Here is a 27,187-nt window from a genome sequence, read left to right as displayed (position 1 = left end):
TGTTGCTGGCAGCTTGTCTACCATTCTTTTTATAAACTTTATATTTTTATATCTATTTTTTATACGTCACTTTTGACTATCTATATTGTTTTGTTACTTCTTGCTGTGACCCCTTTTGGGAAGAATACACATTTTTACTAATATTTTGGTTTTTATTAAAATAGTAGTTGTGTTCCCGCTCCAGTAACAGTAATAATAACTAGATTTTTTTTTGTTAGGAAACAAGCGCCCGCTTGCTGTTCATGGCTGTGCGATGGGTTCGATGTTTAGCGCCATTCCAGGCGTTAGCTCCAGGGGATCAATTAGTCTTGCTACGAGCAGCCTGGAAGGACCTATTTCTTCTACATCTTGCGCAGTGGTCTGCACCCTGGGACCTGGGACCTTTGCTCGCTGCGCCCACAGCCAGAGCGCGTTTACCTCTAGAGCCACTTGCTGATTTAGAGCTTAATACATTGCAGGTAGCCAATATTTACTTTTATTGATTTATATGCTTAAAACAAAATACATACCTAAGTATAAAGTGTACTGGCCCCGTTATTGCGTACCTACAGTTGTATCTATTGTAAATTACAATTAGAATGCTGGTATTAAACTACCCACCTACCAACTGCCATAGATAAAATAATCGGGGTAGGTACTACTTAACATGAGACATAAAAGTCATATGTCTGTCTATGATCTTTATTTTATTAAAAAATATGAGTAAGAAATACCTACTCTATATTTTATTATTTCCAGGAAATATTATGTCGGTTTCGTCAAATAGCACCTGATGGTAGTGAATGTGGCTGTATGAAGGCAATTGTGCTTTTTTCGCCAGGTAAGTAACCACTTTACAAATAATTCTACATATAAGTACCTAATCTTCTCCAGGTCACGGTAGATTGCTTCCGCGTTATAGGAGAGTTCCCGTATCTACCTATATCTAACGCCTTTTTACGATACAGTATAACACGTTACGTAGAAATTATTCACATTTAACTTTTCTCGCAAAAGGGGGTTACTGCCTACCTACGCTACGAATTGAAAAATTTTGTTTCCTGAGCCTTTTCGCGAATCATTCGTCAAAAGAAACTAAAAATAATATAGGAACCTAATAACTATACCTCTTTAGAATTTTAGAATTAATGTTTATTAATCACTAAAAAATGATAATCTTGTGATATTCAACCGTATGTATAAATAACACAAACATTTGTATCTTATTCGTATATATTATTATATTATAGTATCTACCTACCGAATGACTTTTTGTATTCGTCTGTTCTCATTCGTAGGAAAAAGTAGAAATATAGATAATAGATTAAAATAATCTTTATTCAAATAAACTTAATATAAGTAATGTCGAATAGTAGTTAGTACCTAATATCAGTTTGAATATTTTATAAATACCAGTCATTAGGTCCTAGACGAAGTTGCCGATAAATACCACCAAAAAAGTTATCTATAGGTACCTATATAAGTGAACTTGGTTACAGCATAAAGAATGGAAAACCACCTAAGTCTTGCCTTACATAGATATTGTTACAAGGAATAATCTTTATTTTTTATATCGCTTAGATATCACATCGACTACAGTGTGACTATTGATAATGTATGTAACTTAAAATATTAAAACTATGTAAAGCTTAAGTAAATGTACAATCAAGTCGTAACAAACTCCATTGGCTGCAATACAGTCTTTTAAACTTTGACGCCTTCTTGGAAAAATTCCTCACTACCAATCTTATGGATTGCCTTAGGGATACAAATTATGTAATATTTTGTTTACTTTTAATTGTAACTGTATCTATATTTTATGGGTGATAATGGAATGGCTTTCTGTTTCTACCCAATGGTTAGCTGGTAGAGAATGCCACATGGCATTACGCTCGCTAATTGTACATTATTTTAAATAGTGCAATAAAGAATAAAATGAAATAAATAAATAAATGGGGTGCACCATTTGCCTTCACTAACGGTTTACACTGGCGGGGCACCAGAGGATTTACTTTTCGCATTTATAATATTAATAAGATTTTGTTTATTTTTAATTGCAACAGTATTTATGCCCATATTTATAACTACATATAAATATTTATAACTACATAGTATAAATATTTATAAGCATTTTGTAAATAATCTATGTTTTTTTTTCTTTTAGATACACCTGGACTTAGTGAAACGCAACCCGTGGAAATGTTACAAGATCAAGCTCAATGTATCTTGGCTGATTATGTACGGACTAGATACACCAGACAACCCACCAGGTAATTGATTGATATGTGATATTAAGCCATAAAATATATATAGGTCCTATATATATTTTATGGCTTACCCACCTGTGAGCATGGTGGCCTAGTGGATTACTGGCACTGTGTTTCAGTTGTAGGATGCATATTAACCCACTGCCTAATCTCACGGTTTTTATCATGTAATTTCACTAAATTACAAGATAAGAGGCGTGATGTCTTAGTCCTTTTAAAATTCAAAAAACATTATTCATGTAGGAAATTTTAGCCGCTTATGAACGTCAAATTATTTGGCATTCATATTTTTCCCTACCGTACCTTTGGAATGTTCATGTACCTATCTAGGCAACGGTTACCGTTTAGTATCAGATGGGCCGCCAGCTAGTTCGCCATTCTGATTAGGTATATAAAAAAAAGCCCTAGTTGGATAGAGGTATCGTTTCCAGATTTGGCCGTTTGTTGCTGTTGCTGCCATCGTTGCGTGCCGTTCGCGCCCGTTCGATCGAGCTACTCTTGTTTCGAGACACTGTTGGCGACGTATCGGTGGCTACATTGTTGCACGACATGTACCGTATGCAGCCCGTGCCAGTCTCCGCGACCGGGTTCCATGCGCCGCCGCCTACCACCGAACACTGTAGTTCCCCTTAAATCGCCCGTATAACTCGAGTATGTGGCTGTAGTTTATATAATACCTGAACCTAACGGTATCCTATCCATACTGATATTATAAATTTGAAAGTCTGTTTGTTACTTTTCATGATATAATATATACATAAACTTTTTATTGTGTACACAGATAAAAAAATAAGAAAAACAGTAAATAGTAAAGTAATAACAAAAGGCGCTTATCGTGCTTATCGTTATAAGTAATTTATTAAAGACAACCTAGACAGACCAAATGGCTGAACAGATCCTAATAATATGTACCTATAAACTAGTGTTATATGAGTCTCTGTTATCTATCTCTGCCGTTAATTTGAGCATGAGGCATTCGTCAGGGTAACTATTTTAAAATTCGTTTTACATAACCTGATCTCGCCAGAAAAGTATATACATACGTATTTGCTAAATAGCAAACAAAAATATCGCACATTTTATTTATATTCGGCGCTTTTGCGCATTATTTATTATTTAATTGAGGATAGGTTCTGTTCAGTATTATCTAGCAAATAGATATTATTATTTTAAACAATACGTTCGACGTGCATTTTGTATATACAAATAAGTATTACCGATTGAATAATAAATACATTAAGTACGCACTACATTTTTGTTGCATATGTACTTGAAATTATGTAATAAAATATAATTCAACATTTTCAATAATTTTACAGGTAGAATAAAATACTGATCGTAGTTTATTTATTAATCTAGTCTAATGTTCTAGTCTTTGACAAATAAATTGTAAAATTGTATAGTTAAAATATGTAAGTAGATAACTAATAATATTACTAGTCATATGTATAAGCCATAACTATACTTAATCAAAGATTATTCGAGTCACAAAGACTATGTTGTTACTACTATTATAAATTATCTATATATTTCATCTGTTCATAAAGTCTCTTGAAAAAAACTTATTGTAAATAAAACATTTATGTTAAAATCTAAGATTATTATTTGTTTAGTAGTTACACGTCAGAAAAAATATCTACAAGAACCAATTAAAACAATATAAATAATAATAAAAGCAAGTTTTATTTTCTACTGTCCTCGATACAATATTACATCAAATACATAATCGTGCTTCACAATCCAAATTCAACTAATAAAAAAGTGAAAAACATTTTATACATAAATAATAATAAATTTTGTATATTTCAATCTGTTACATTAACTTTACCAATAGATTGTATTGCTTCCACTGTAGAGAGGTCAACTGAATCATCTTCTTCCGTAGGTACTAATGGTTGTGGAAGAACGGGTTCCTTCTTTGGCTCTGCTCTTGGAAAATCTAGCTTACTCCAAGCACCTGGTTCCGCCTTTTTCAATTTAATTTCAACTTTTGTGCCCAGCATTGAAGCAGTACTATTCTCTACATCTATCACCTACAACAAGAATATTAATGTGTATTTCATATGGACAGGTCAATTACTTTAGTACATGGTAAAATACAATAGACCCTGTCCATTAAAATAGGACTATGACGTAAAGTACATGCACAAACATATTGCGTATATAAATATATAAAACATAGGTACAGTCGGATTAGATTACCTTTTCATTTTCAGAGTATTTATTTTAAGTTTCAGACAATTTATATATTTACATTGGTACTTGACAGTGACTTTTACTGTAGATAACGCTGATATGTTCCATCACTTTTAATACTTATTCGATTCGTTATAATAATAAATACTTTAGTTATAAAAAAAATAATCACAAAAATCAATACATAGAAAACAAAAGTTAAAAATCTGATTATATAGTGTTTTGCTTATTTCTATAGAAGCATGCAGGGCAACATTAACATCTTACTAATAACTTGTAATCAGGACAAGGTATAGTTTAGTTGCGTAATACTAAATGGACTAATGATGGACACAGACATGAACTGGCCACACAACTGCATGGATGGGGGAGTCTAAGAATCTCTCAACATAAGAGATGTGACTAGCGGAAAGATTCACAGACAGCGCCTGAGAGCCGACTCATTGGACCAGCCTCATAAACTTAAAGGAATACATCAATTCAAGAAGAAGAGCCATCAGATTGGACTACTGTATGAAAAACAGATTGCCAATTAGAAGAATTTAAAATAAAAAAGAAAAATATTGAGAACTGATGTAATGAAAATTATTTATGATGAGTAAATAAAATTTACTTACACCTCTTAATTCAAGATCCAATTCAAACGTAGCATTACCTTCTTCTTTAAAGACAAGCTTCGTGTCGAGTCGAATGGGGTTCAATTTTACGTAGCTTGTTGTTGGATCGTATTTCTTTGCATAAACACTTACTATGACATAGTCAGGTGTTTGATGCCAGTCCCAACGACACTTCACTGTGCCAGCAGCTGGACCCTTAAACGGAAAGTAAAAAGCTAAGTACTGTGTATTTTATTTTACGGGACTGGAGCGGTAAACAATCTGTCCTACCTGACCTACCCATTAAAGCGGCAACTGTGTCGCCAATATATGTATCTATAACTGTACCGAATGAGATTTTTAAAGTTGTATGTTGATAATGCATATCTTTGATTATATAGAAAAAAAATGTAATAATAATAATAGTATCCTACCTCCTTAGTCCATTTGTGGAAACCAGTGGTACATCCAGGTTGACTTAGGAAAGTATTGAAATCTGTAGTTCTTTTCTGACAACATGACCAGAATTTGAGACCCTCATGGAATATTGGACACCCTGGATGATAAGTGCACACCAATTCGTTTGTTTGTGGACCTTCATATGACACATTGCATCCCCCATTCTTACATGTGGTACCAATAGGTATATCACTATTGAAAGAAATAAGTCTAATGTATTATACAGATTTATTATATACACAAATATTATTAGAGATGCTGTAAATATTTGAGTTTTTATGTATGTGGAATTTGTATTCCAATCTATGAACTCAAAATTTAAGTTTTGTTTTAAAATCGCTTGGTTTCAAAGAATGGGAAGAACAGATAGACAGATGACTATTTTTTTTATGTAATGTACCATATATGTATATCTAGATATGGATTTAGGGAAAAACTGTTAATTAGAAATTACAAATAGACATTTTTTTTATTCAACAGATATAGATGAATGTAGACTTACATTATGTACTGAAATCTTTCAATCTAGGTGAATTCAGTATAGTCATTATAATTGACAATAATAATAATTTCATAAGATTCATACCCATCACTGGCAAGAGTTACTTTTTGAACAGTCTTTTGAACTTCTGCTTTAAGTGAATCGGCAATTTGTGGCTTTAGTTGCACAAGAGGTGTTTCAAAAGGTGGCCTAGGTATTTGAGGTGTTTGTATGGGTGCCCTGATCTCTATGACTTCCTTCTGCTCTAAGTTTTTATCCAAACCTTTCTTTTCTGGTTCAGGTGGTTTCTACAACAACAATTTACAATAATTATATAATATTACTTCAGTAAATAACATTAATAGATTGATTATATTAAGTAATATTTACAAACAATGAATTATGTAACATAGTTACCTATTCATATTTAAAACAAATTAAATGTACATTTTCACTTATATAGGTATTTTACAGTTGCAATCGTTAACACACCTTAAGTAAAATGGTTCATACAATTATGGAAAATATCCATTTTTAAATTGCTAGCTAATGTTACATAATAAAGGAGAATTAGAATTTCAGTTTCAGACGAGTTGTGAAATTATTGTTTACACTTAATTATATACCATAATATGGACTGTGTACTATTTTTGTATATTTCTATGGAATGTTTGAAAATTTTTGGAAAATATGTAATTTGGTCAAAACAATGATGGGACAATTAAAATTGACCCATAATCATCAAGAATACTTAGACCACACTTAGGATAACAGTTTAATGGAAAAAATAACACAACTTACACATACAATTGTACCAATAGCAGTAATGTATGTTTATTTACCAAATCAATATATAAACTATCCAAGAAGTCCTGAAAATTGATGTTAGCAAAATATTTCAAATGTTTAAAAAATTATACTAACCACATTAGAATGCTTAGATGTTGTACAGCCTTTTATATTTAAAAATTCAGTGAAATCAACACTTTTTTTGTTGCAACATGACCATCCTTTATAAGCGTCATGGAAAACAGGAGCTCCTGGATGGTGACTGCATTCATCTGAAAATTAGGTAAATATAATAATTGTTGTATGACAAATAAGTGATATTATAAATACATTCTCATTAAAAATTATAAGAGTTTCCACCTCTATAGCCCTTCTTGAATTACCCACAAAATATTCAAGTTTATCTGTGCTCACATGATTATACAATTACTAATTAAAACTAGTGTAGATTTAATTAAGGATTCAGTTGGGACTGACCTGGACTGGTCAATCATGTTCATGCAAAAGAATCCAGGAGCTTCAATAGCTTGTTTAAATACTTCATTTCAGTTAAGTGATCTGATGACAATCTTGCTACTTGAGAAATAAAATGTAAGCACTTATCTATCACCATTGTGTAAAAACTACTGAGCCTAACAGTTCTTAGATTATCAGAGACATAAATAGATGCTGTACTTTATCCCCTATCTTTTGGCATTGGTATAATTGAGTGGTCTCTTCCATTCATTTCCATTCACAGTCATCTCATTATTCTCTTTCTTGACATATGTTTTTACTCTCCATCCATCTCATTTCAGCCTTTCTCTACCTCTATCCATATACACATATATGTTCCCTTTAATTCTTTAATTTAATTCTCTACATTCCTATGCATTACATGGCCATCTCATTAAATTGGGGAAGAGTAAATAAGAGCAATTAGAGATTGCTAGTCATTTACTATGTCAATTCAAATTCAACACTTCAATGTGTTCCCCCTGGGCACAAGTGTTGAATTTGTCATCAAACATCTGGCCTGACTTCATATCCATCCTTTCACTTTCCAATTGTTGCCTGCCTACCAAAGGTGAATGCACAATACCATATTTATTTGAAAACAGTTTTTTTTATAGTTGGACAATAAATCCTCATGATAATATTGCAATAAATCACCAGCTAATTGCTTTACATTTCAAATAGTAAGTGTATGAAAAATGGAACCATGTTATTAATAACAGATAAATATGTGGTTATACACCTACTGTAATATACTGAGGTTATTCCGCATGGTTTTATGTAGGTATTGAAATTTATGTGTTATCCAGTACCGTGATTTTATGTAAATTAATGTATATAATGATAACAATCGATAGAAAATCAAAGAGCAATAAAAATGTAAACAGATGAAAAATCTGGAAAATTCCAACCTTTATCATTTTTATTAGGGTCGAAAAGTTGACCACAACCGCGATTGTAACATTGCAGTAAATGCTTATTTTCAGGCATAGTGGAGATAATTTGTACAAAATAAAATTCACTTTTAATTATCAATTTATTATATATTGATGTATTACTATGACTTAAATGTATTTTGACAGATTTAAACAAGCAAAATCGCTTTCCTTTAAAGGATAAACAGAACAAAAAAGCAAGATCACAGAAATCACATTGATTGGTAAGGCGTAAGCTGTCAATCCGTCATTCTTTCATTCACCTTCAAATATAGTTGTTCCAAAATAAACACATACCGAGTCTCAGTGATTACTTACTCAATTACAAAAACTATTGCACTTTGAGTATCCTTAAAGCTATTGCATTGTTTTACGGAAACTGAAACGATAATTATGTGTTAACCCGGCACACTTTTTAACATTCAGAAATATTAAATATTTTTTATTTGCTTTCTTCAGTTCGGCCCGAAAATCTGATTGTGATTTGACAACACTGTCATCTATTTTATTTCTCTTGTTTGAATACTGTGGGCGTAAAATTGTACAACAAAATAATATTTATAGACTAAATCTGATTAACTATTATTTCTGTAATAATTCCGTTTAATATAAACATCAGTAAAGTAATTAGTATTAACAATGTACTCCATGTTTTATTTAGAATGAATTGAAAAATGTTGATGTGTTTAGAATATTTTCAACCATTAGAATTCCCTGTCGTTAAAATAATGGTGAAAAATACAAACACTTATATTCTCCCGGATTTTACATGATTTTCTATTAGTTTGAGTTATTAGTGCTCAAGATGAATTTGATGCGCAAATTACGAGGTGCCTCCGCCTCGGCTTCTTCTGAAGCTGCCGAGGCACCCAGTTCATCGTCTCACATGCAGTTGGGTCTCATGCACCTCAAAAAACTTTTTGCTGAGTATACACATCCGCCCCAACCTTTGACTGAAGCTGAAAAAGACGATAAATTGTACAATATGCTACCACTGTTTTGCAAGGTAATGTTGCTAAATTACTTAAGCTAATAATGTAAATATTGATTTTCTTGAAAAATGAATATTTAATGTATAACTAATATCTGTAATGGACTATACAGCGAAATAGACAATATTGTTGTATTGTATAAGTGTATTGTGTATTGTCATAAAATTATCAGTGTGGTTTAATAAAAAGTTTATGCAGGTATTTGGAACTAGTCCGTCAAGTGAGATGAATGAAAAGTTTTGGGACATATTGTCTTTCTGCCAGCAAGTTGCTAAGCTTATGGTATCGGAGATAAGAAAAAGAGCAAGTAATCAAAGTACAGAGGAAGCGAGCTGTGCCATTGCTAAATTCCTAGAAATAGAAAACTCAGAGGAATCAAGTAATGGTTGGATGCTGCTTTCTACTTTAAATCTCTTGGCAGCCGGTGATCAGTCATTAATTCAGGCAAGTGTAATTTAAGCATATGGAGTAAACATGATACAATTGATTATTTCTGAATGGAGATATCTAAGTAGTACTAATTATATCATGAGTATATACATTGATATACATCACTGTGTTATAGACTTTCATTAATACTGGTTTATAAGTGCTCATTTAAAAGTGATTAGTTTTTTAATTTTATTTATCCTTTGATATCTATTGAACTATTTGAAATGGTAAACATTGATGATGTTCTAATCTAATGTATCTTTCTGTTTCATTTTATACTATATATAGTTTAGTAGCAATTAATATTAGGTTAATTATTTATCATTTAATATTATATATTAAATAACAAATATCATAAAACAATATTGACATATTATTGTAGTAATGTTATAAATCTGAGGCATACAAACACTGTACAATAGTATATTTCATTTACAAGCTTTTTTCTAATACATGAATATTTGAATAGCTACAGTGGACCCGCAGTAATTGGGCCCCTGTCTTATCTGGCCCCCCTTGTAATCCGACATGGTCTATTATTTATTATTGAATATTTTTTTGACAATCTTGACTAATACGTAATTGAACAAGTTTGTATCTTTTAATAGTTGACATACATTTTTTTTTTTTTTTTTCCCTTTTAGATCTTGCAATCAGTCACATGGACTATAAGCAGATGTGGTGTTCCGTCTGTAACAGGTAGAGTGCCGCTCTCAGTAGAACAGCTCCTCGCTCTTAAAAAGTCAGTCCTGTCTGACTATCTTGGTCAAATATATCACGTCTTTTCTTTAATCGGCGCAAGTTTTCAGGTATTGTAAGTTGCCCAGCGAATTTATTTGGGTGCCTGTGTAGTCGTGATTTGTATTTGTTGCTGTAGTCATCAATTACATCCTTAACCATGGGGATATCAAGTAGTTTGTGGATCTCAGTTGTTTTTATAAACCATGGTGCATCCGAAAGTTGTTTCAATATATAGTTTTGAACTCGTTGTATTGTCATTATGTTGGAGTCACTAGCAGAGCCCCATAGTTGTATCCCATATGTCCAGATTGGCTTAAACATTGCCTTGTAAATGAGAAGTTTGCTATCGATAGCCAGTCTTGAATTTCTACCAAGCATCCAGTAGAGACTTCTATATTTATTATTTATTTCTTCCCTTTTCATTTGGACGTGCTTTTTCCAAGTAAGTCTGCGATCTAAATGCATTCCTAGATACTTAACTGTATCTTGATGTGGAAGTTGAGTACCATTTAGGGTAACTGGTGCACAATCGCCTTTCCTAAGGGTAAACGTTACATGGACTGATTTAGTCACATTGGCAGCAATTTTCCACTTAGTTAGCCATTTTTCTACTTCATTTAGGTTTTTTTGTAAGATGTTGGAAGCTTTAATTGGACATTCGCTCGAAGCAAGCAAGGCTGTATCGTCAGCAAACGTTGCTGTTGTAATTTCAGTACTTTGAGGTAAGTCGGATGTGTACAAAATGTATAAGACAGGTCCTAGTACAGAGCCCTGTGGTACTCCTGCACGGATTTCATAAAATCCTGAGGTGCAGTCATTTTCTTTCACCTGAAATAGCCTATTGGACACATAGGACTTGAATATTGAATAGAATGTGTGTGGAAGCAAACATTTAATTTTATATAGTAATCCCCTGTGCCAAACTTTATCAAAGGCCTGTTGGACGTCAATGAACACAGATGAACAATATTCTTTCTTTTCATAGGATTTTCTAATTTTGCGGCATACTCTATGAACTTGTTCAACAGTGGCATGTTCTTTTCGAAATCCGAATTGATGATCAGGGATAACAGATTTTTCTTTGAGAACACTTGTTAGTCTGTGCAGAAGGGACATTTCAAATAGCTTAGACATGACAGGCAGTAAACTAATTGGTCTATAAGAAGCAACCTCATGAGCCGGTTTACCAGGTTTGTGTATCATTATGATTTGAGATACTTTCCACAAGTCTGGATAATGTCCAACTCTTAAAATTGCATTATATAACATTGTGAGATACACTATGGCTCTGGAAGGCATCTCTTCAAGAACCTTTTTGTCGATGAGGTCAAACCCTGGTGCCTTGTTGTTTTCCATGGTTTTTATGTTTCCATAAATCTCTTTGGGTGTCACTAGTTTTAGAGGAAGGTCTAGCTGAAGATCCTGTTCAAGAATTGAGTCCATTTCAGATTCGTCTACATTCGGAGCAGCATTGTTGGGCATGAAGACTCTACTAAGATGATCTGCAAAAGCTTCAGCTTTACACTGGCCTGTTTTGGCCCACTTTCCGTCGTGTTTCCTAAGAGGTGGCTTGTGATATAATGGTCGATTAAAGTTTTTACTTGCTTTCCATAGTGAGTAATTAGATGCCTTTGTGGCAGTCAGTCCTTCTAAATAGGTCTCTATTGCGGCAGTATTAGCCTCAGAAATCAGGGCTTTTAGTTCTTTGGTTGCTTTATTGAGCAGTTTTTTGTCACTAGGGTGTCTACTAGTATGCCACACACGCCGAAGTCTCCGCTTTTCAAGTATTTTAAAACGTATACTTTCAGAGTATACTTTGCGTTGTGGACGTTCAGTAGATTCAGGAGTACACATCCAACAACTTTCTTGAATTATTGTAGTTATAAATTTAGTTGCATCATCAATGTCAGATTCAGTTTTAAGTGCAATTTTTAGATCAAGTTTTTGGTTTACAAGTTCACGAAAAGAGTTCCAGTCTGTTCTTTTATTATACAATTTTGCTTTTATATCTGTATTAAGAACAGTATTTCCTACTGTCAATATTACTGGGACATGATTAGAATGAGCATCCAAGCATGTCTTTATCTGGTAGAAAAGTCTAGATAAGCCCTTAACGACAAAGAAGTCTATGACATCCGGTAATCTATTGGGATCAGCGGGCCAATTGGTAGGCTCTGCAGTAGAAATTGTGACAATATTATTCCTGTCTAGGCTCTTCTTAAGTTCTCTACCTCTCGTATTGGTTAATCTAGATGCCCAATGAACATGCTTTGCATTCCAGTCTCCACCAACTATAAATCGCGGCCATCTAATCGCGGTATCAAATAGGTCATCATATTGCTCGTTTGTTATTTTATGTTTAGGAGGAGAATAAATCGCAGAGACATTGAATGTTCCGTTTCGATCTTCAACCGCAATAGAGGCTGCTTGTATGTGGGCTTTTTTAAATTGCGGAAGTTCGTAGTGATGTATGCCACTTCTCACGATAATGGCAGCCCCAGCATGTCCTGTACCGTCGGGATGATTGGTAGTTGACATACATAATGATTTATACTTCAGAGTGCATATACATACATACATATATAATATAGAATCTTATCACTGGATCAGTAATTTGTCAGATTACAAGATACTCTTTTGTAAAAAATTCCAGACTATAGGGGACCCTTAGGCAGCACTCTAATCTGACAAATTCAATGGTCTGACACTGCCCTGCAAAATGTTTATCGGATAACTGGGGGTCCACTGTATTGTCATTCTTATATAACATAAGATATTCAATATTAATGTTTGTTTTCAGGTCATGACTACTGCATCAATACCTTCAACTTTAGTCAAATGTTTGTATTTATTTTTTGACCTTCCTGAAATACCTGAATCGGAAGCAGATGTTCAAGATGGAAATAGTGAGTTTACACCCAGGGAAAGAAGGATTTTATTGCAGAAAATATTTGTACAGGTATGTAAATAGACCACTTTATTTTAATGTATGAATTTTCTCACTAACTGGTCCCAGTAACTGTATTCTCACCATAAGTTTTGCAGCCATTCACAATCTAGTTGTAAACATAAGTCTTGCTATAAGGCAGCAACTAATTCATTTAACCAGATAGTGATAACTTGAAATAATTTATTTTTAGTTATATATCTGGGTAACATTTAAACATGGTGTAAATAGTTAATTAGTTGTATAATTATTTGGAGGTAGTGCTGCAGAAGACTAGAGAAAATAAATACATGTTGAACGGAAATTCTAGCTGGAACTCTGATTAAAAATACCAAATTGGTTTTTATAAAAATAAATATACTTTCAATAGGCATTATTTTTACATTACTTAATTTCATATGTATTCCATTGTGTAACGAAAAATTAAATGTAGTCTTGTTACTTAAAACATACTTATGTAATGTTTTAAATAACAAGACTACATTTGATTTTTTGAAAGTTTGTATATTTATAAAATTGTGAACTACATTCAATATTACAAAATAATTCAACAGGTACTGGTGAGATTATGTAGTCATCCATTTCCTTGTGAAGAATTGGCAAGGAAAGATGATTTGAGTTTGTTATTTTCTGCAATAACATCATGGTGTGCACCATACAATATTATGTGGCGGAAGTCTGCAGCTGAAATATTAATGACGCTATCCAGGCATGGATTAACACAATCTGTGGTACAATATATACATAGTAAGTGTAATAGATAAGTAATACTAACTAACTACTATGAACATAATAGACACAAATAACCTTCTTTTATTCTTATTTCAATAATAAAACTTTAATATTTTCAGATAAAGGGTGTGTAGGACTCTGTATAGAAAATATGCAAAAAATACCAGAGTTGACTCCCTTAGAGGTAATTATTTTATTATATAATAATTTTTATTCAATTAAAAAAAATACTACCATGGTATAGTGATCTAAAAGACTGTCTACTCTCATCTTTCAAAGTTGCAGAATTGATCCCCAAAGAGTACAATCATTTTTTCATTAGTACCTACCTCTGATTGTTTCAGTTTGAATGTTTCCTATGTACTGTATGTATTTAAGTACTATCCTTATTGCATAGTTTGGTACAATGTTGCACTGTGAGATCTTGTACATGAATTATCTATTTATTTATTTTCTTATTACAGGTAGTAGAAATGTTTGTGGCAGTTTTTTGCTTCTTGAAAGATTCAAGTGATGTCAGTCAATTACTACTTGATGATTTTCGTTCCTGTCAAGGATATTTATTCCTTTCCGAGTTCCTTCTGAAGTAAGTGAATTTTAGAATAAATCTGAAGTTATTGTGCATCTGCATCTGTATATAATCTTTCTTTGTTTTCTTTTTAATATTTTATTTTCTTAATTTTTTTATTTTGTGTTTTGTTTATTTATCACAGACATGAAACTCCAGATGTACCTGATTATTTGACATCAGGGTAAGCACTGTTTTTGTACTAAGATAACATTCAGCATTTAACAGTATTTTTTATTAATTCATGATAACTTGATCAGGATATATTTCTTAATAATTTATATGTATAGGATTGTAATTGTCTTTTAAACTGTACAATAAACATTTTAAACTATTCCTAGTAGATAAAATAATATAAAAGTAACAAGCCGCAGTGCATACTGATGTTATGCATGCTACTTTTTTTATTTTTTATTATAATGTAGGTATATTGTGAACAAATCGTATAATATCTTATTAGATATTGGAAATGTGCAATATCTGTTAGAGATGTTTGTTATCCAATCACATTTAAAAGGCGGAATAAATTCGAATGAAATGCCTTCTATGTGTCTGTTACTATATCATGTTTAAACTGGACCCAATTTCTGTGAGGTTTGATATATTGTAGTAAGTAGCAGAATGTAGTCAACTAGCTATATCCATATTTTTCTATTTATGAACCTACATAAACTATTAACCATTCTAAGCGCAAATTAAAGTTTGTTAAATTAAAATTAATACAAATATATTATTATATTTATTCTATATCCGGATATATCCTCACTGCACGTAATCGTTATATGTGTATATAAAGTTCCACTTTTGTGGAAGTCCTAATACAAGGACTTGTTTCTACTCTTTATTTATCAAATGTATGTTTGGCGATAATTGTATAAAACTTATTTATCGCCAAACTGTTAAGTGGGTTGGTGAATACAAACATTCATTTGCTGTGGATGTTAGTTAAATAATGATGATCTTTTAGGCTGGAGGAGGAGCGAGTAAGCGGCACGGAAGCTCGCGCGGCGCTCCGTAATCTGGTACTAATGGTATCGTCGCTGTGCGCATGTGGATTCTCTGAGCTGCGCCCCACACGGGTCCCTACAGAATTATTTCAACTGCAGGGATTCGTGCTCCCGCAGCCCTCCACGCCGGGACAGGCGGTTAGGAATGTACAGGCTTTTCAGGTTAACTTTTATTGCTATTTATTTATTTTATTAAAATGAAATCCACTAAAACAGCATATGGAAAAAATATATACGTATATAAATTATTACAGTGATATAATAAAATTATGACTAACTAAATAAATTAACCCACTGATATTATTGTGGATTTGTTTGTAATTAGATTTGTCATACTCTAATGATAAAATAATAATCGAATATTTATTTCCTATTTACTCATTGGGGATAAATATTCTCATATATAGAGATAACATCCTATTTAAATTGACTAATTTGTAATTCTGGGTTATTTATTTATTCAGATTTTTACATAGTATAATTTACAATTCTTGTCTGTGGCGAATTATTACGTGTATCCAATGTTACATAAATTTTGTTACAGGTTTTACAGTCTGTATTTATAAAGTCCAATTCGCCGGCTCTGTGTTGTACGATATTAGATGCCATATCAAGTGTTTACCACGCCGACAATGCGAATTATTTCATACTTGAGAACCAGAACACACTTAGTCAATTTTCAGAAGGCATACACACCAAGAATGCAGAAATTCAAGAAAAATTCTTTGAGCTTTTAGAGTTCATTGTTTTTCAGCTAAATTTTGTGCCATGTAAAGAGTTAATATCTCTATCCCTTTTGTTAAAAGCTAATAGGTCAAGGAACTGTAGCATATTATGTATGAAGACACTATTAAATATTTTAAAGTGAGTATTAGTTCAGATTAGTTGAAATATGTCTAGTGTTAACAATTATCTATAATTTACATTACAATTTCACAGACACAATGCTATATTCAAAGAAGTCTATAGAGAAGTTGGCATGCTTGAGGTATTTGTGACTTGCCTCTCTCGTTATGCAGTATTTCTAAAGGATAAACAATTATTAGAGGAGGAAAAAACCAAAAAAGAAACTAGTGAAATGGAAACAAATGAGTTACCTAAAGCACCTGAAAGAAAGAAGAGATTATCATCTAAACAAGATTCTCTCATAAAGGATCCAAACATTGAGACAGAAGAAGAGGAATTAGGTTCATTGGTGATGGAATGTTTAACAGCACTATTAAACAGCAATTCTAATAATTGCAATGTGTTTCGGGACTGTGGAGGTGCTAAATGCGTTCATGGGATGCTTGTGCATGAATCATGTAGAAACATGGCATTAGGTATGTCAAATACAAGTTTGTCACTATTGTGTTCAAGTATACTTATTTTTAATTTCTATGTCATTACATTTACAGGCTAAAACTACAATACCATTGCTTTAAGTGAAAGAGATTTAAAAAATAATCTAGTCTAAATTTGTGAATTAGTGGCATTTAATAATCACTTTGTTTTTGGATCTTTCTTTAAAATCATGGAGTAAAGTTATATAGTTAAATACATTTAGAACTTAAGTTCTGTCATATATATTGGCTGAAAACATAGATTATAACAATATCATAAATGATATTGTATAAAAATCCATATTGCTCCTATTATTATAACTGATGTAAAATTAATAAATCTAATATGTCTTAACTGATTGAGATGTGATTAAGGTGTGATTCGAGAGCTGATAGTGAGTGGATCAGGCGAGGAGGATATGGCAGCACTGCTGTGTGGCATGCATGCGGCACCCAACGATGCCCTACTTCTCAAGCTGCATGTACTTAGGGCGCTGTTGGCCTGCCTCAGGGACTCGCATCGCACTAGAACCATATTTCGAAAGGTTATTTATTATAATATAATAATAATAATAAAGCCTTTTTCCCAAGATTGAGGGTATATTATGTAGTTTTCTGAATGTCCCACAACTCTATTTCTATTTAATTGTGTTTGATATATATTATATAGATTAATTGTAAATTAATAAATACTAAAATTTACCTTTTATGATTGGTTATTTAGTCAGTTTTCAAAAGTAATTATTTAATAATAAAAGAGTATTGTAATAATAGTAAAAGAAACGAAAAGTTTGTAACTAGAAGTTTTATCTTGTAGCCTAATAATTTAATTAATTATTTTGATATTATTAGGTCAGTGGCTTCGTATATGTAACAAGTGTACTAGTCTCCCTGGAAGGGAAACTGAAAGGAAATGAAATAATGGACCATGATATGCTACAACTCATACATATTGTGTTCTACACAATCAGTACTGCAATGAGGTTCGAGCCAGCCAATGCGAAATTTTTTCATCATGAGGTTTGTTTATTTAAATATCGTATATAATTGATGCATTGTTCCACATTGTAACTACTAGTTATATTATTAATGTGTTATCTATGTAAAATCGTACTCTGTCAAGGTTCTGCTGTGAATAAATGTGTATATCTGCAATATGTATGATATAATACATAAAGCTGCATCCATACATATCATCTACCAGTAAATAAATTATAAGCCATGATTCTTACTTTTAATTTATTACATTATTTTTACAGCTGTAGAAATCTTTCCCTTCTATTATGCAGGTCAGAAACGTTGCGATAGAGCTGTTACTGTATTTCGCAATAATAGCTCAATACAGTTAGTTTCTAGTGATTTCTCGAACCATGCATATAATTAAACATATTTTGTAGATATGTATGACAACATTATGTGATACAATTCGGCTGCTGGGTTGCTTTACAGAAGATACAGAATTACAGAACGACGTTGAAGTTGGCGACATTGAACTTTATGAAGTATTTCATGAGATATTTACTGGGAATATTCTGGAAATGACGTAAGATTAAACTTTAATATATTTAGTTACGGATCGCATTGACACACTCCGCTCGGTAATTGCTTTGAAACATATAGATTATCCATACTAATAATCTAAGACGATAGATTTGTTTCTTTGTTTGCATTATTGAATAGGCTCGGAAACCAGAATTAGAATCCTACATTATCAAATAATAAAAAATAAATACATTCAGAATGTTACCATACAACCATTAAAACTCGAAAGAATTTTGTGAACTAATAACCATTTTGAATTGAGTCTATATCTGTTCTTTTTTTCTAGATTCCCTGAGAAAGTTCCGGTGGTATTTGTTCATGCTTGCATAGTCTTGCGACTATTGTATGATGTTGCGTTAGATTCATTTGACAAGCCTACATTTTGTGGATCTTTAAATGTTAAGTCGCCCAGTTTAACGAGACAAAGTTCTGCCATTAATGAGGTAATCTATGTTTTAACATCGTAATATTTAATATTAGTATCAACAATCAAATTGCTCAAAAATGTATGTGCGCTACCAGTATTAAGGTACCGACACATTATGAATAATATAATGGATCATATTATGTTAGAATAACGTTTAATTTTAGTCCAAACCTGCTGGTCGTACTGCACCTTTAAACCTGTCGTCAAGTGGAGGCACGTCGGGAGAGGCGTGGGTGGTACATTCTGGTGTGGTCATAGTACTTGCTAAGTTGTTACCCGCTCTACCACGTCCCCCAGAACACCAGGCATACGCATGGGCGATACGGGATTACCTTGCTCATGTACTGAAGAGTCTTGTAAGGAGGTAAATATAAGTATTTATTTTATATACCTGTCATCATGTCATTGTTATCTCTCATAGACACACCTATATTGAGTTTCATATATAAATAACAACTGATAAAATTTATAGTATATAGTCTGTACATATACAAATAGTTTTATATTTAATGAAAATCATATGAGATAAGGTATTTAATATCATGTTTCACGCAACGTTATTTAGACCTAAATTAATCTAGCTAGTGCTTATGTTATGGGTATTAGTCAACTGATACAAATACATAGACATATATATATTTTGTAAATACATGGAAAACACTCAAAGCAAAACAAACAATCATACTCATGTATACAAATGTGTGTACCGTGAGAGGAATGGTACCCGCAACCATTGGAAGTAAGCTAAACCACGAGACCACTGAGACCTTCAAAAATATGGATCATTTTCAATTGAAGTATCGACAATTATAGACTATTCATGTAACATAACGTCCCCGTAATGGAATCTTCGTGTGCATATAGGAGTATTTTTTGTATGTTTGCGTGCAGCGAACGTAATCAGCAAGTGATGTGCGGCGCGGGGCTGGCGGGCGTGGTGCTGCGCGTGTGTGGGGCGGCGCTGCGCGGCGAGCGACATCCGCTGCACGCGCCCGCCATGTACATGCTGGAGCGGCTCGCGGCCCACGCGCTGCGGCCCGCCGAGCTCAGGTACCTGCACACAGACCGCCGTACTGCCTGCCACCCGCCGCACGCGCCCGCCATGTGCGGAGCGCGAGCGCTGCGGCCCGCCGACATCCACAGACCGCCGTGCACGCGCACGCGCCATGTACATGCTGGAGCGGCTCGCGGCCCACGCGCTGCGGCCCGCCGAGCTCAGGTACCTGCACACAGACCGCCGTACTGCCTGCCACCCGCCGCACGCGCCCGCCATGTACATGCTGGAGCGGCTCGCGGCCCACGCGCTGCGGCCCGCCGAGCTCAGGTACCTGCACACAGACCGCCGTACTGCCTGCCACCCGCCGCACGCGCCCGCCATGTACATGCTGGAGCGGCTCGCGGCCTACGCGCTGCGGTAAATGTAGACAAAGAAAACGCGCGCGCCGCAACCTCGCAATTTCTTTCGTGCGTTCTTCATGATCGCGCGAGAAAAATGTGTCTTGTAAAAGCCAGCCATTGGCTGCACCATCTCGCAGACAAGGTAGTGTTCTGCTGAGTATAATGCCATGGAAATCACAAGTCTTGCATTTATGTATAGATGACGCGTATTTCAATAATTTGTTTTTTATTTTTCAGAGAATTTCTACGAATGGGAAATCCATTGAATTGTGTGGCACCTGAATCTGGTCAAGTTTGGAAACCCGGAGGACCAGTGCCTCTCACTAGGATTAAAACTTTAGTGTCAATGACTACACCTCGTGATTACAGGTTAGTGTAATACAATATATATTCCTCGACTATTATATTTATTTGAAAGATTTGCATTGTTGTATTGGTTTAATAAAATCCTAAATTAAGGTCTATTATTTGAAAAACAGATCTCAAAACTCGTGCACACTTCCACCATTTGTGGAGTTTGATATGTCAGCAGAGGGCTTCGGATGTCTGTACTTACCTAGCATCGCGCCACAGTCCGCTAATTTGAATGCCCTCGGTACACAAGATAATGCTACTCTAGGAGGAATTGGATCAGGTAATTAAAATAAATACAAATGAACCCATTTATTTGCCCATATATCATCATGTTATTGGCATGAATTCGTATAATTATATCATTAATACGTCAAAAGTGAAAAGTTAGGTTATGTTGCAATTAAAGCTAAAGAATTTAGAAATATTTTTGTGCTGTGTATGGTCTGCTATATCACATTCAGTTTAGACTCTTATGTTAATGCTTGAAGGTTACGAAGATATAAATGATAGTTTTAAGGCTGTTAAATAACTTGATTTGTAATAATAATATATATATGTATAACTACGTAATGATGCTTGAGTGTCATTTGAAAAGAAAATGTGTAAAATACTGACACTGTACAGTTAAAAAACATAATAAAAAATTAAATATCTTGTATTTATACTTTTATTAGGGTGGTTTGACAGAATATTTTTGTATGACTAGGAGACCGAGTGTTTCCGCCACAAACAGGGCTGACGTACTCCACATGGATATGTGTGGAGAAGTACTCGGAACCGCGCACTGACCCGCACTGCGTGCGGCTGCTGACTCTCGTAAGAAACATCAACAACAGCCGCGACGAACACCTCGTTTGTCTCGCGCTCGTACTCTCCGCGCGGGACAAGGCCATCATTGTCTCCACGCAAGAAACCCTCGTGCCACATAGTGAGTATAATGCAGCCTATTATTCTCAGTTCATTAATGTTATGTGCTAAAATATTCACCAAAGTATAAATGTATAAACTGCTTTATTTGTATATACCATAATATTACAACATTAAAAAAGGAGCAATATATAACAGTTGAAGTTAGTTAAAAGTAATCAGGAGGTAGAAAGTTACGTAATGCAATATGAGAACCACGATAACCTATACTAGATATTACCTGTGCTATAGGTATCAGTGAAATCTTGAGATTATTAGAGGAAGTTCATTTGATTCTACTTATTTTAATCATGTTTAATATAACTTATATGCTAATTGACACATTTCAACACTGTCCCCATATAATCCTACTTAGGATTAGTAGGATTATATTGATGAATTATTGTTTAAATTATTGTTAATGATTGAAATTCCGAAAGGAAACTACGCAATATGGCTTTTCTTTTTTGGAATTATATTTCTGTGTGCCCTCTTTCAATAGTAAAACAAAGCATATTTGTCGTACAAATTTCACAGAACTTATAATTCATTTAATATATTTTTAGAAATAATATACTTCATTTCTTTATTGGTGTATATATGATCAATACTTAGAGTGACAATTGGCATCAATAGTGCCATCTATTTTTGCGTATATTTTTACGGATAAAATTAGAAATCACGACCAGGCTGCTTTACAGACAATGATTGGCTATGTGGTAATAAATATGTCAGATAATATGTATCCTTTTCTAACGGTATGTTTTTGGCAGACGTGGGCGAGTGGGAGCCGGAGGGGTCTGGCGAGTGCGGTGCCCGCGTTTGGTGCCCCGATCTGCAGCACGAGGGCCAGTGGCACCATCTAGCGCTCGTCCTCAACCGTGCTGTACTCAAGAATTCCTCCTTCTCACTCTACCTTGACGGTCAGTACATAAACGCTAATGCTGCATAAACAATTCAACTATAAGAATTCGTAATGTTTCCGAGTTGACAAAATGCCAATATATATATTTTGTGTCTGTGTACATGTTTCCGTCCTTTCTGCGACTAAATTGATGAATGGATCTTAATGATATGTGTAATTGTGCGGATGAAGTCGCTGGTAAGAGATACGAGTAATATCAATATACATTAGACATAATGCGCACAATTCATCCGTTTCGTTCATGGACTGCTGATAATGTTTATTGTCCGAGTGACTGTTCATGTTGTGCCTCAATACTCTCGAACAACCGGACGTGATAACAAACTGAATTTTATAGTTTTGTCAATTAGTAGCGTTAGCAAAGAGATATGTTTGCGGTGCAGGTCAGCACATGCACTCCGGCAAGCTGCACTACGTGAGCGCGAACCCTGGCGGCGGCGCGGCCACGCTGTCGGGCGCGTCCAGCGTGTACTGCGTGCTGGGCACGCCGCCACAGTGGCGCCGCTACTCGCGCCTCGTCTGGCGGCAGGGGCCCGCCCTACTGTTGGAGGACGTTAGTCTAAACCCACTTCCGTACTTAGTTTGTTTCTGCCACTGACATTTAAACTTTCTGTTATTTGCATTAAAGTTCAATTTCCCATTTAAGAAAACAATGTAATATTAACCGTTACAATTTTTATTATAATTTTACTGAACAGTTTACGTTGATAATTATATTTAGATTATAGCTATTTTCAGAAAATTAAATAAATACAATGTGATTCGTGTTATTTCTTTAACACTCAAGATAAATTATGAAATATTGTATGATGATGGATTTATAGCATGTAGTGTTGTATAATTTACATTTTAGTGCAAATTTTTTTTTTCAGGTGTTACCAGCGCAAACGGTATCAATAATATACCAGCTAGGCCCACATTATGTGGGCACTTTACAAGCCCCATTGCCCCCAGGTCCCAATCAAGAACCCTTGCCTCCACTTGTCGCTGAAGAAAAAGTTGTATTCGGAATCAATGCACGTGCTATGTCACAATTAACTCTTGCCAAGATCCGAAAAGTGTACAGTAAAAATGATAATAAAGCCATAGCGAAGCAACTCGGCATGTCTTCACACGAAAACGCAACGCCTATAAGAATTTTGCACAATTCCGCAGGTCATTTGATGGGCCCAGCCAGATGTTTGGGAGGGACTGTAGTGGGTTATTTAGGTGTTAGAGTGTTCTGTTCCAAGCCTGCTGCTATTATGGTAAGTTATACAATAAAGTTTCATAGGATTATACAAAGCGAAAACTTTCTGAATTATTATAAGATTAATTTTAAAATAACATTTTGTGAATATTATTCAATTTTATTTTAAAATCCAACTGAGTGTTCTATCGTTATTGGGTCAAGCATTTATTTACCTAACTAAATTATTTTCCGTAATAAATAATGACATCTGAACGATATATCTACTTTTCTTTTTAGATTGACACAGTCGGTGGCTGCTCGGTATTATTAGGTTTAATAGCGATGGCTCAGGATGTCGAGTGTTTGTATGCGGGAGTGAAAGCTCTAGTGTGCGTCGTACGGTCAAATAAATCCGCGCAGGCGGAGATGGACCGCCGGAAAGGTTATCAAACTCTCGCCATGCTTCTGAGAAGGAAGAAGCAATTGCTCAATTCCCACATACTACATCTCATATTCGGATTAGTCGGTACTGTTGACAGTCAAAAGGAAACCTCCTCTATACCTAATTTAACTGCATTCCAGGTAAACAATATAAATATTAGTTACATAATAGTCTTGATTCGTATTTTAGTCATTATAGTTTTACGAGGGTTTTTCCTTACAGGATTTAATATGTGAATTGGATGTATGGCTGGGTGCCCCAGGCGGGTTGATAAAATCTCTACTAGAACATTTATTAGAACTAGCAACAGAAACAGCGCATCGAACGCACAACTTACGCACAATGAGGGATTTGCAGCTAGTGTCTAAACTACTTTATATTATAAACGATGTTAAAATCGTCAGCACAAAAAATGTGCTCATTCAGTTGCTAGCAGCATTGTTGGGAGGACAACCTCGACCCAATGATTTATTGTGCCTTGGCCAATTTATGGCGTATACATTACCTCTTCCAACGCAAACCGAAAAGGATACAGTCCTAAAAGAGAGTGACTGTGAGAAAGAGAGCGAGGGTGAACAGATAATTTTGCGCAATAAATGTTTTAATGTATTACACGGCCTGTTGTTTACGGCGCGTAACCTGGTGAATACGATAGTGTGTGAAGAAATATCACGAGTGCTGGGGATGGACTGGCTGCTTATTTTTATGCAGGAAAATGTTCATCCGAGTACAGTTTTATGGGCTTTAAGAATACTCGTTATTTTGTGTTCGGGACAAGGTCAACCATCAGCTATAATGCAGAGGTATATACAATTTAATTTATCATAATTATTTAAATAACAAGAATCAGAGAATCTATTTACAATATATACCCTTACGTATATATTGTAAATAGTGAAAGTGCACGACAAATAATAGTTTATTATGTAAACAGATGTTTATGTTTATAATGTTAACAATAGACATGATCATAATTGATCTTAAGGTAATTATAAAATGATTTTTTAAATATAGTATTAGGAACAAACTGCTAAAAATAAAAATACACGTACCATCAGATTTCGCGAGGGTGTCGGCAACGGGGGCTGGTTACGGCATACGGAAGTGTCGTCTTCACCGCAGCAGGCTGGCGTGATGGTCACCGCCACGCCGCACTCCAATTCGCACTTACACACGTCGCTGCTTCACACTTCCGGATTTGTACTACTTTCCTGGTGAGAAATTAATTTTTTTTATATTCGTAATTCAATACGTTCTTTCTCGTTCTCTTTATCTACATTTACATACATATTTTTTTCTGCATGAAAGCTTATTTGCGCGTGAAAGAGCGTGTGGAGCAGTGTTTCCTAACCTTTTTTGTGGCATGCCCCACATTAACCTTTCTAAACTCTTATGCTCCTTCCCCTTTCGCCAATATAATGTACATATTTAATTATTTTTTTTTGTCACTAAAGATATTAAATTACACGTTTTATGAAGAAATCGCTAGGAAATTATTAATGTAACACTGTAAGTGAATTTTCAAAACATAATGAACTGAAATAAAAATCTAAATAATTTAATAAAGATTTTTTTATATTAATTTGGTGATAAAACAGTTACTTGAGAATTTGTTTTCTTTTTTCATTAAATTTTGAGACCGAAAGCTAGTATTGCATTTAAATATCCCGGAACGGAACGGAAACGATTAAACGTGTCGAGTACATATTCGAATTACCTCCCTTAAAAATCAAATCACCCTTTGTGGGGCGTCGGCCCCGCGTTGGGAAACACGTGTTTTATTAATATTTGCATGCAACCTATTTTATTATTCTTATGTGTCAGTATAAAGAAAAAAGTAATCGATTTTATCTGTAAAATCACATATAATTTTGATAAAACACGATTAAGATTTTTCATTATAACATTTTATATTTATACAACCGGTGTTGCATATAGAACGTTGGTATCGCCGCAGGCTGGTGTCGGCGCACGTGCGCATCCCGGAGTTGTACTACCTGTCGTTCGGGCTGGCGCTGGGGCAGCCGATGCGCGCGGCGTGCGGCGAGCGCGGTGTGTCGGTGGAGCGCGTGTGGGCGGCCGCGTGGGGCGCCGCGGCTCCGGCGCGGCAGTCGTCGGCGGCGCTGGCGGCGCGCATCTCTCTCTGCCCCGAGGCCGTGGCCGTGCTGCTGGCCGCCGCGCGCGCCCTCGTGCACGACCCGCAGCCCGACTGGCTCGCTGACCACCCCGTCGCCATAGTACAGGTGCGAGACGTGTTTTGACTCTAGTCCAACGTTCAAGTTAGACATCAGTCACGGGGACGTTATGGTGCATGAATATGTGCACATATAATAGTATATAATTGTCGATACTTTAACTAATATATGACGATAGATGAAAATAATCCATATTTTTATGGCCTCGGTAGTCTAACGATTTAGCACCCCTCTTTGATTTCTTTCTCTCTTTATATTATGCAAGTATTTACAAAACAAAATCTAAATATTAACTGTCTAGTACCCACAACACAAGCCTTGCTTACTGTGGAACTATGGCGCTGTGTTAATTGTTCAGGGTTATTATAGATATATATAATACCTATGTAACCAATACAAACAATTATACTCATGAATACAAATGTTTGTACCCTGCGAAAATTTAAATTATTTTGAAAATTATATACACATTGATTTGATGGATTTGCAGGTGTTATTCTCACTGTACAACACATTGCCTGACTTTGTCACCATCATGATGACTTCCGAAGTTCTCACTGCATTAGCCTCCACATTGTTCCCACCAAACACCCCTGATGATATCCAGATGCGTAAGTAGAATAATACGTGAACTTTTAAAGGTTTTGCTTAATATATATATTGTGAAGGTTTTGCTTCATATTTTATTATAAAAATACCAATTTTTTCAAGAGTTACTTATAATGCAATACCTTACATTATATGGTGCCATCTTTGGTATTTCTTACATGTTAGTAAGACTTACAAGAGGAGTAAGATGTAATGTTTCATATTCGCTAGCGTCACCATTATATTTCACCTTACAAACAGGAACCACAGCAAGAAACTGTACGATATCTGAATTAATAAT

General features: G+C 34.6%; 3 protein-coding genes across 3 annotated transcripts in view; 2 read left to right on the top strand and 1 right to left on the bottom strand.

The window, feature by feature from the left end:
- Positions 1-3,124, top strand: part of LOC131842002 (protein dissatisfaction) — a 31,238-nt gene extending 28,114 nt beyond the window's left edge. Inside the window, exons 7-10 of the mRNA XM_059190434.1 lie at positions 219-458; positions 739-820; positions 2,144-2,249; positions 2,678-3,124. Of these exons, the coding sequence (XP_059046417.1) occupies positions 219-458; positions 739-820; positions 2,144-2,249; positions 2,678-2,879 (630 nt within the window). The 3' untranslated portion in view covers positions 2,880-3,124. The remainder of the gene's footprint in view (positions 1-218; positions 459-738; positions 821-2,143; positions 2,250-2,677) is intronic.
- Positions 3,125-3,926: 802 nt separating this feature from the next.
- On the bottom strand, positions 3,927-8,389 carry LOC131841931 (cysteine and histidine-rich domain-containing protein morgana). The gene is made up of 6 exons (XM_059190329.1): positions 8,174-8,389; positions 6,903-7,039; positions 6,084-6,286; positions 5,473-5,689; positions 5,060-5,254; positions 3,927-4,279 (listed from the first exon to the last, which is right to left on the bottom strand). Exons 1-6 carry the CDS (start codon positions 8,250-8,252, stop codon positions 4,052-4,054), a joined length of 1,059 nt encoding a protein of 352 aa, XP_059046312.1. The 5' UTR covers positions 8,253-8,389; the 3' UTR covers positions 3,927-4,051.
- Positions 8,390-9,002: 613 nt separating this feature from the next.
- LOC131842094 (WD repeat and FYVE domain-containing protein 3) overlaps positions 9,003-27,187 on the top strand; it is a 37,600-nt gene continuing 19,415 nt past the window's right edge. The window contains exons 1-27 of the mRNA XM_059190598.1: positions 9,003-9,203; positions 9,388-9,633; positions 13,163-13,321; positions 13,864-14,056; positions 14,161-14,225; positions 14,506-14,627; positions 14,755-14,793; positions 15,577-15,778; positions 16,161-16,480; positions 16,556-16,938; positions 17,314-17,483; positions 17,791-17,958; positions 18,336-18,481; positions 18,767-18,923; positions 19,072-19,271; positions 19,799-19,957; positions 20,543-20,674; positions 20,785-20,939; positions 21,366-21,587; positions 22,339-22,488; positions 22,874-23,043; positions 23,363-23,737; positions 23,959-24,243; positions 24,326-24,906; positions 25,162-25,317; positions 26,061-26,346; positions 26,789-26,909. Coding sequence (XP_059046581.1) covers positions 9,003-9,203; positions 9,388-9,633; positions 13,163-13,321; positions 13,864-14,056; positions 14,161-14,225; positions 14,506-14,627; positions 14,755-14,793; positions 15,577-15,778; positions 16,161-16,480; positions 16,556-16,938; positions 17,314-17,483; positions 17,791-17,958; positions 18,336-18,481; positions 18,767-18,923; positions 19,072-19,271; positions 19,799-19,957; positions 20,543-20,674; positions 20,785-20,939; positions 21,366-21,587; positions 22,339-22,488; positions 22,874-23,043; positions 23,363-23,737; positions 23,959-24,243; positions 24,326-24,906; positions 25,162-25,317; positions 26,061-26,346; positions 26,789-26,909 — 5,563 coding nt within the window. The remainder of the gene's footprint in view (positions 9,204-9,387; positions 9,634-13,162; positions 13,322-13,863; positions 14,057-14,160; positions 14,226-14,505; positions 14,628-14,754; positions 14,794-15,576; positions 15,779-16,160; positions 16,481-16,555; positions 16,939-17,313; positions 17,484-17,790; positions 17,959-18,335; positions 18,482-18,766; positions 18,924-19,071; positions 19,272-19,798; positions 19,958-20,542; positions 20,675-20,784; positions 20,940-21,365; positions 21,588-22,338; positions 22,489-22,873; positions 23,044-23,362; positions 23,738-23,958; positions 24,244-24,325; positions 24,907-25,161; positions 25,318-26,060; positions 26,347-26,788; positions 26,910-27,187) is intronic.

The sequence above is a fragment of the Achroia grisella genome, unplaced genomic scaffold (assembly GCF_030625045.1).
Source record: "Achroia grisella isolate CSIRO2021 unplaced genomic scaffold, CSIRO_AGI_Agris_v1 utg204, whole genome shotgun sequence".
Taxonomy (NCBI): domain Eukaryota; kingdom Metazoa; phylum Arthropoda; class Insecta; order Lepidoptera; family Pyralidae; genus Achroia; species Achroia grisella.
This window is presented reverse-complemented; position numbering and strand designations above follow the sequence as displayed.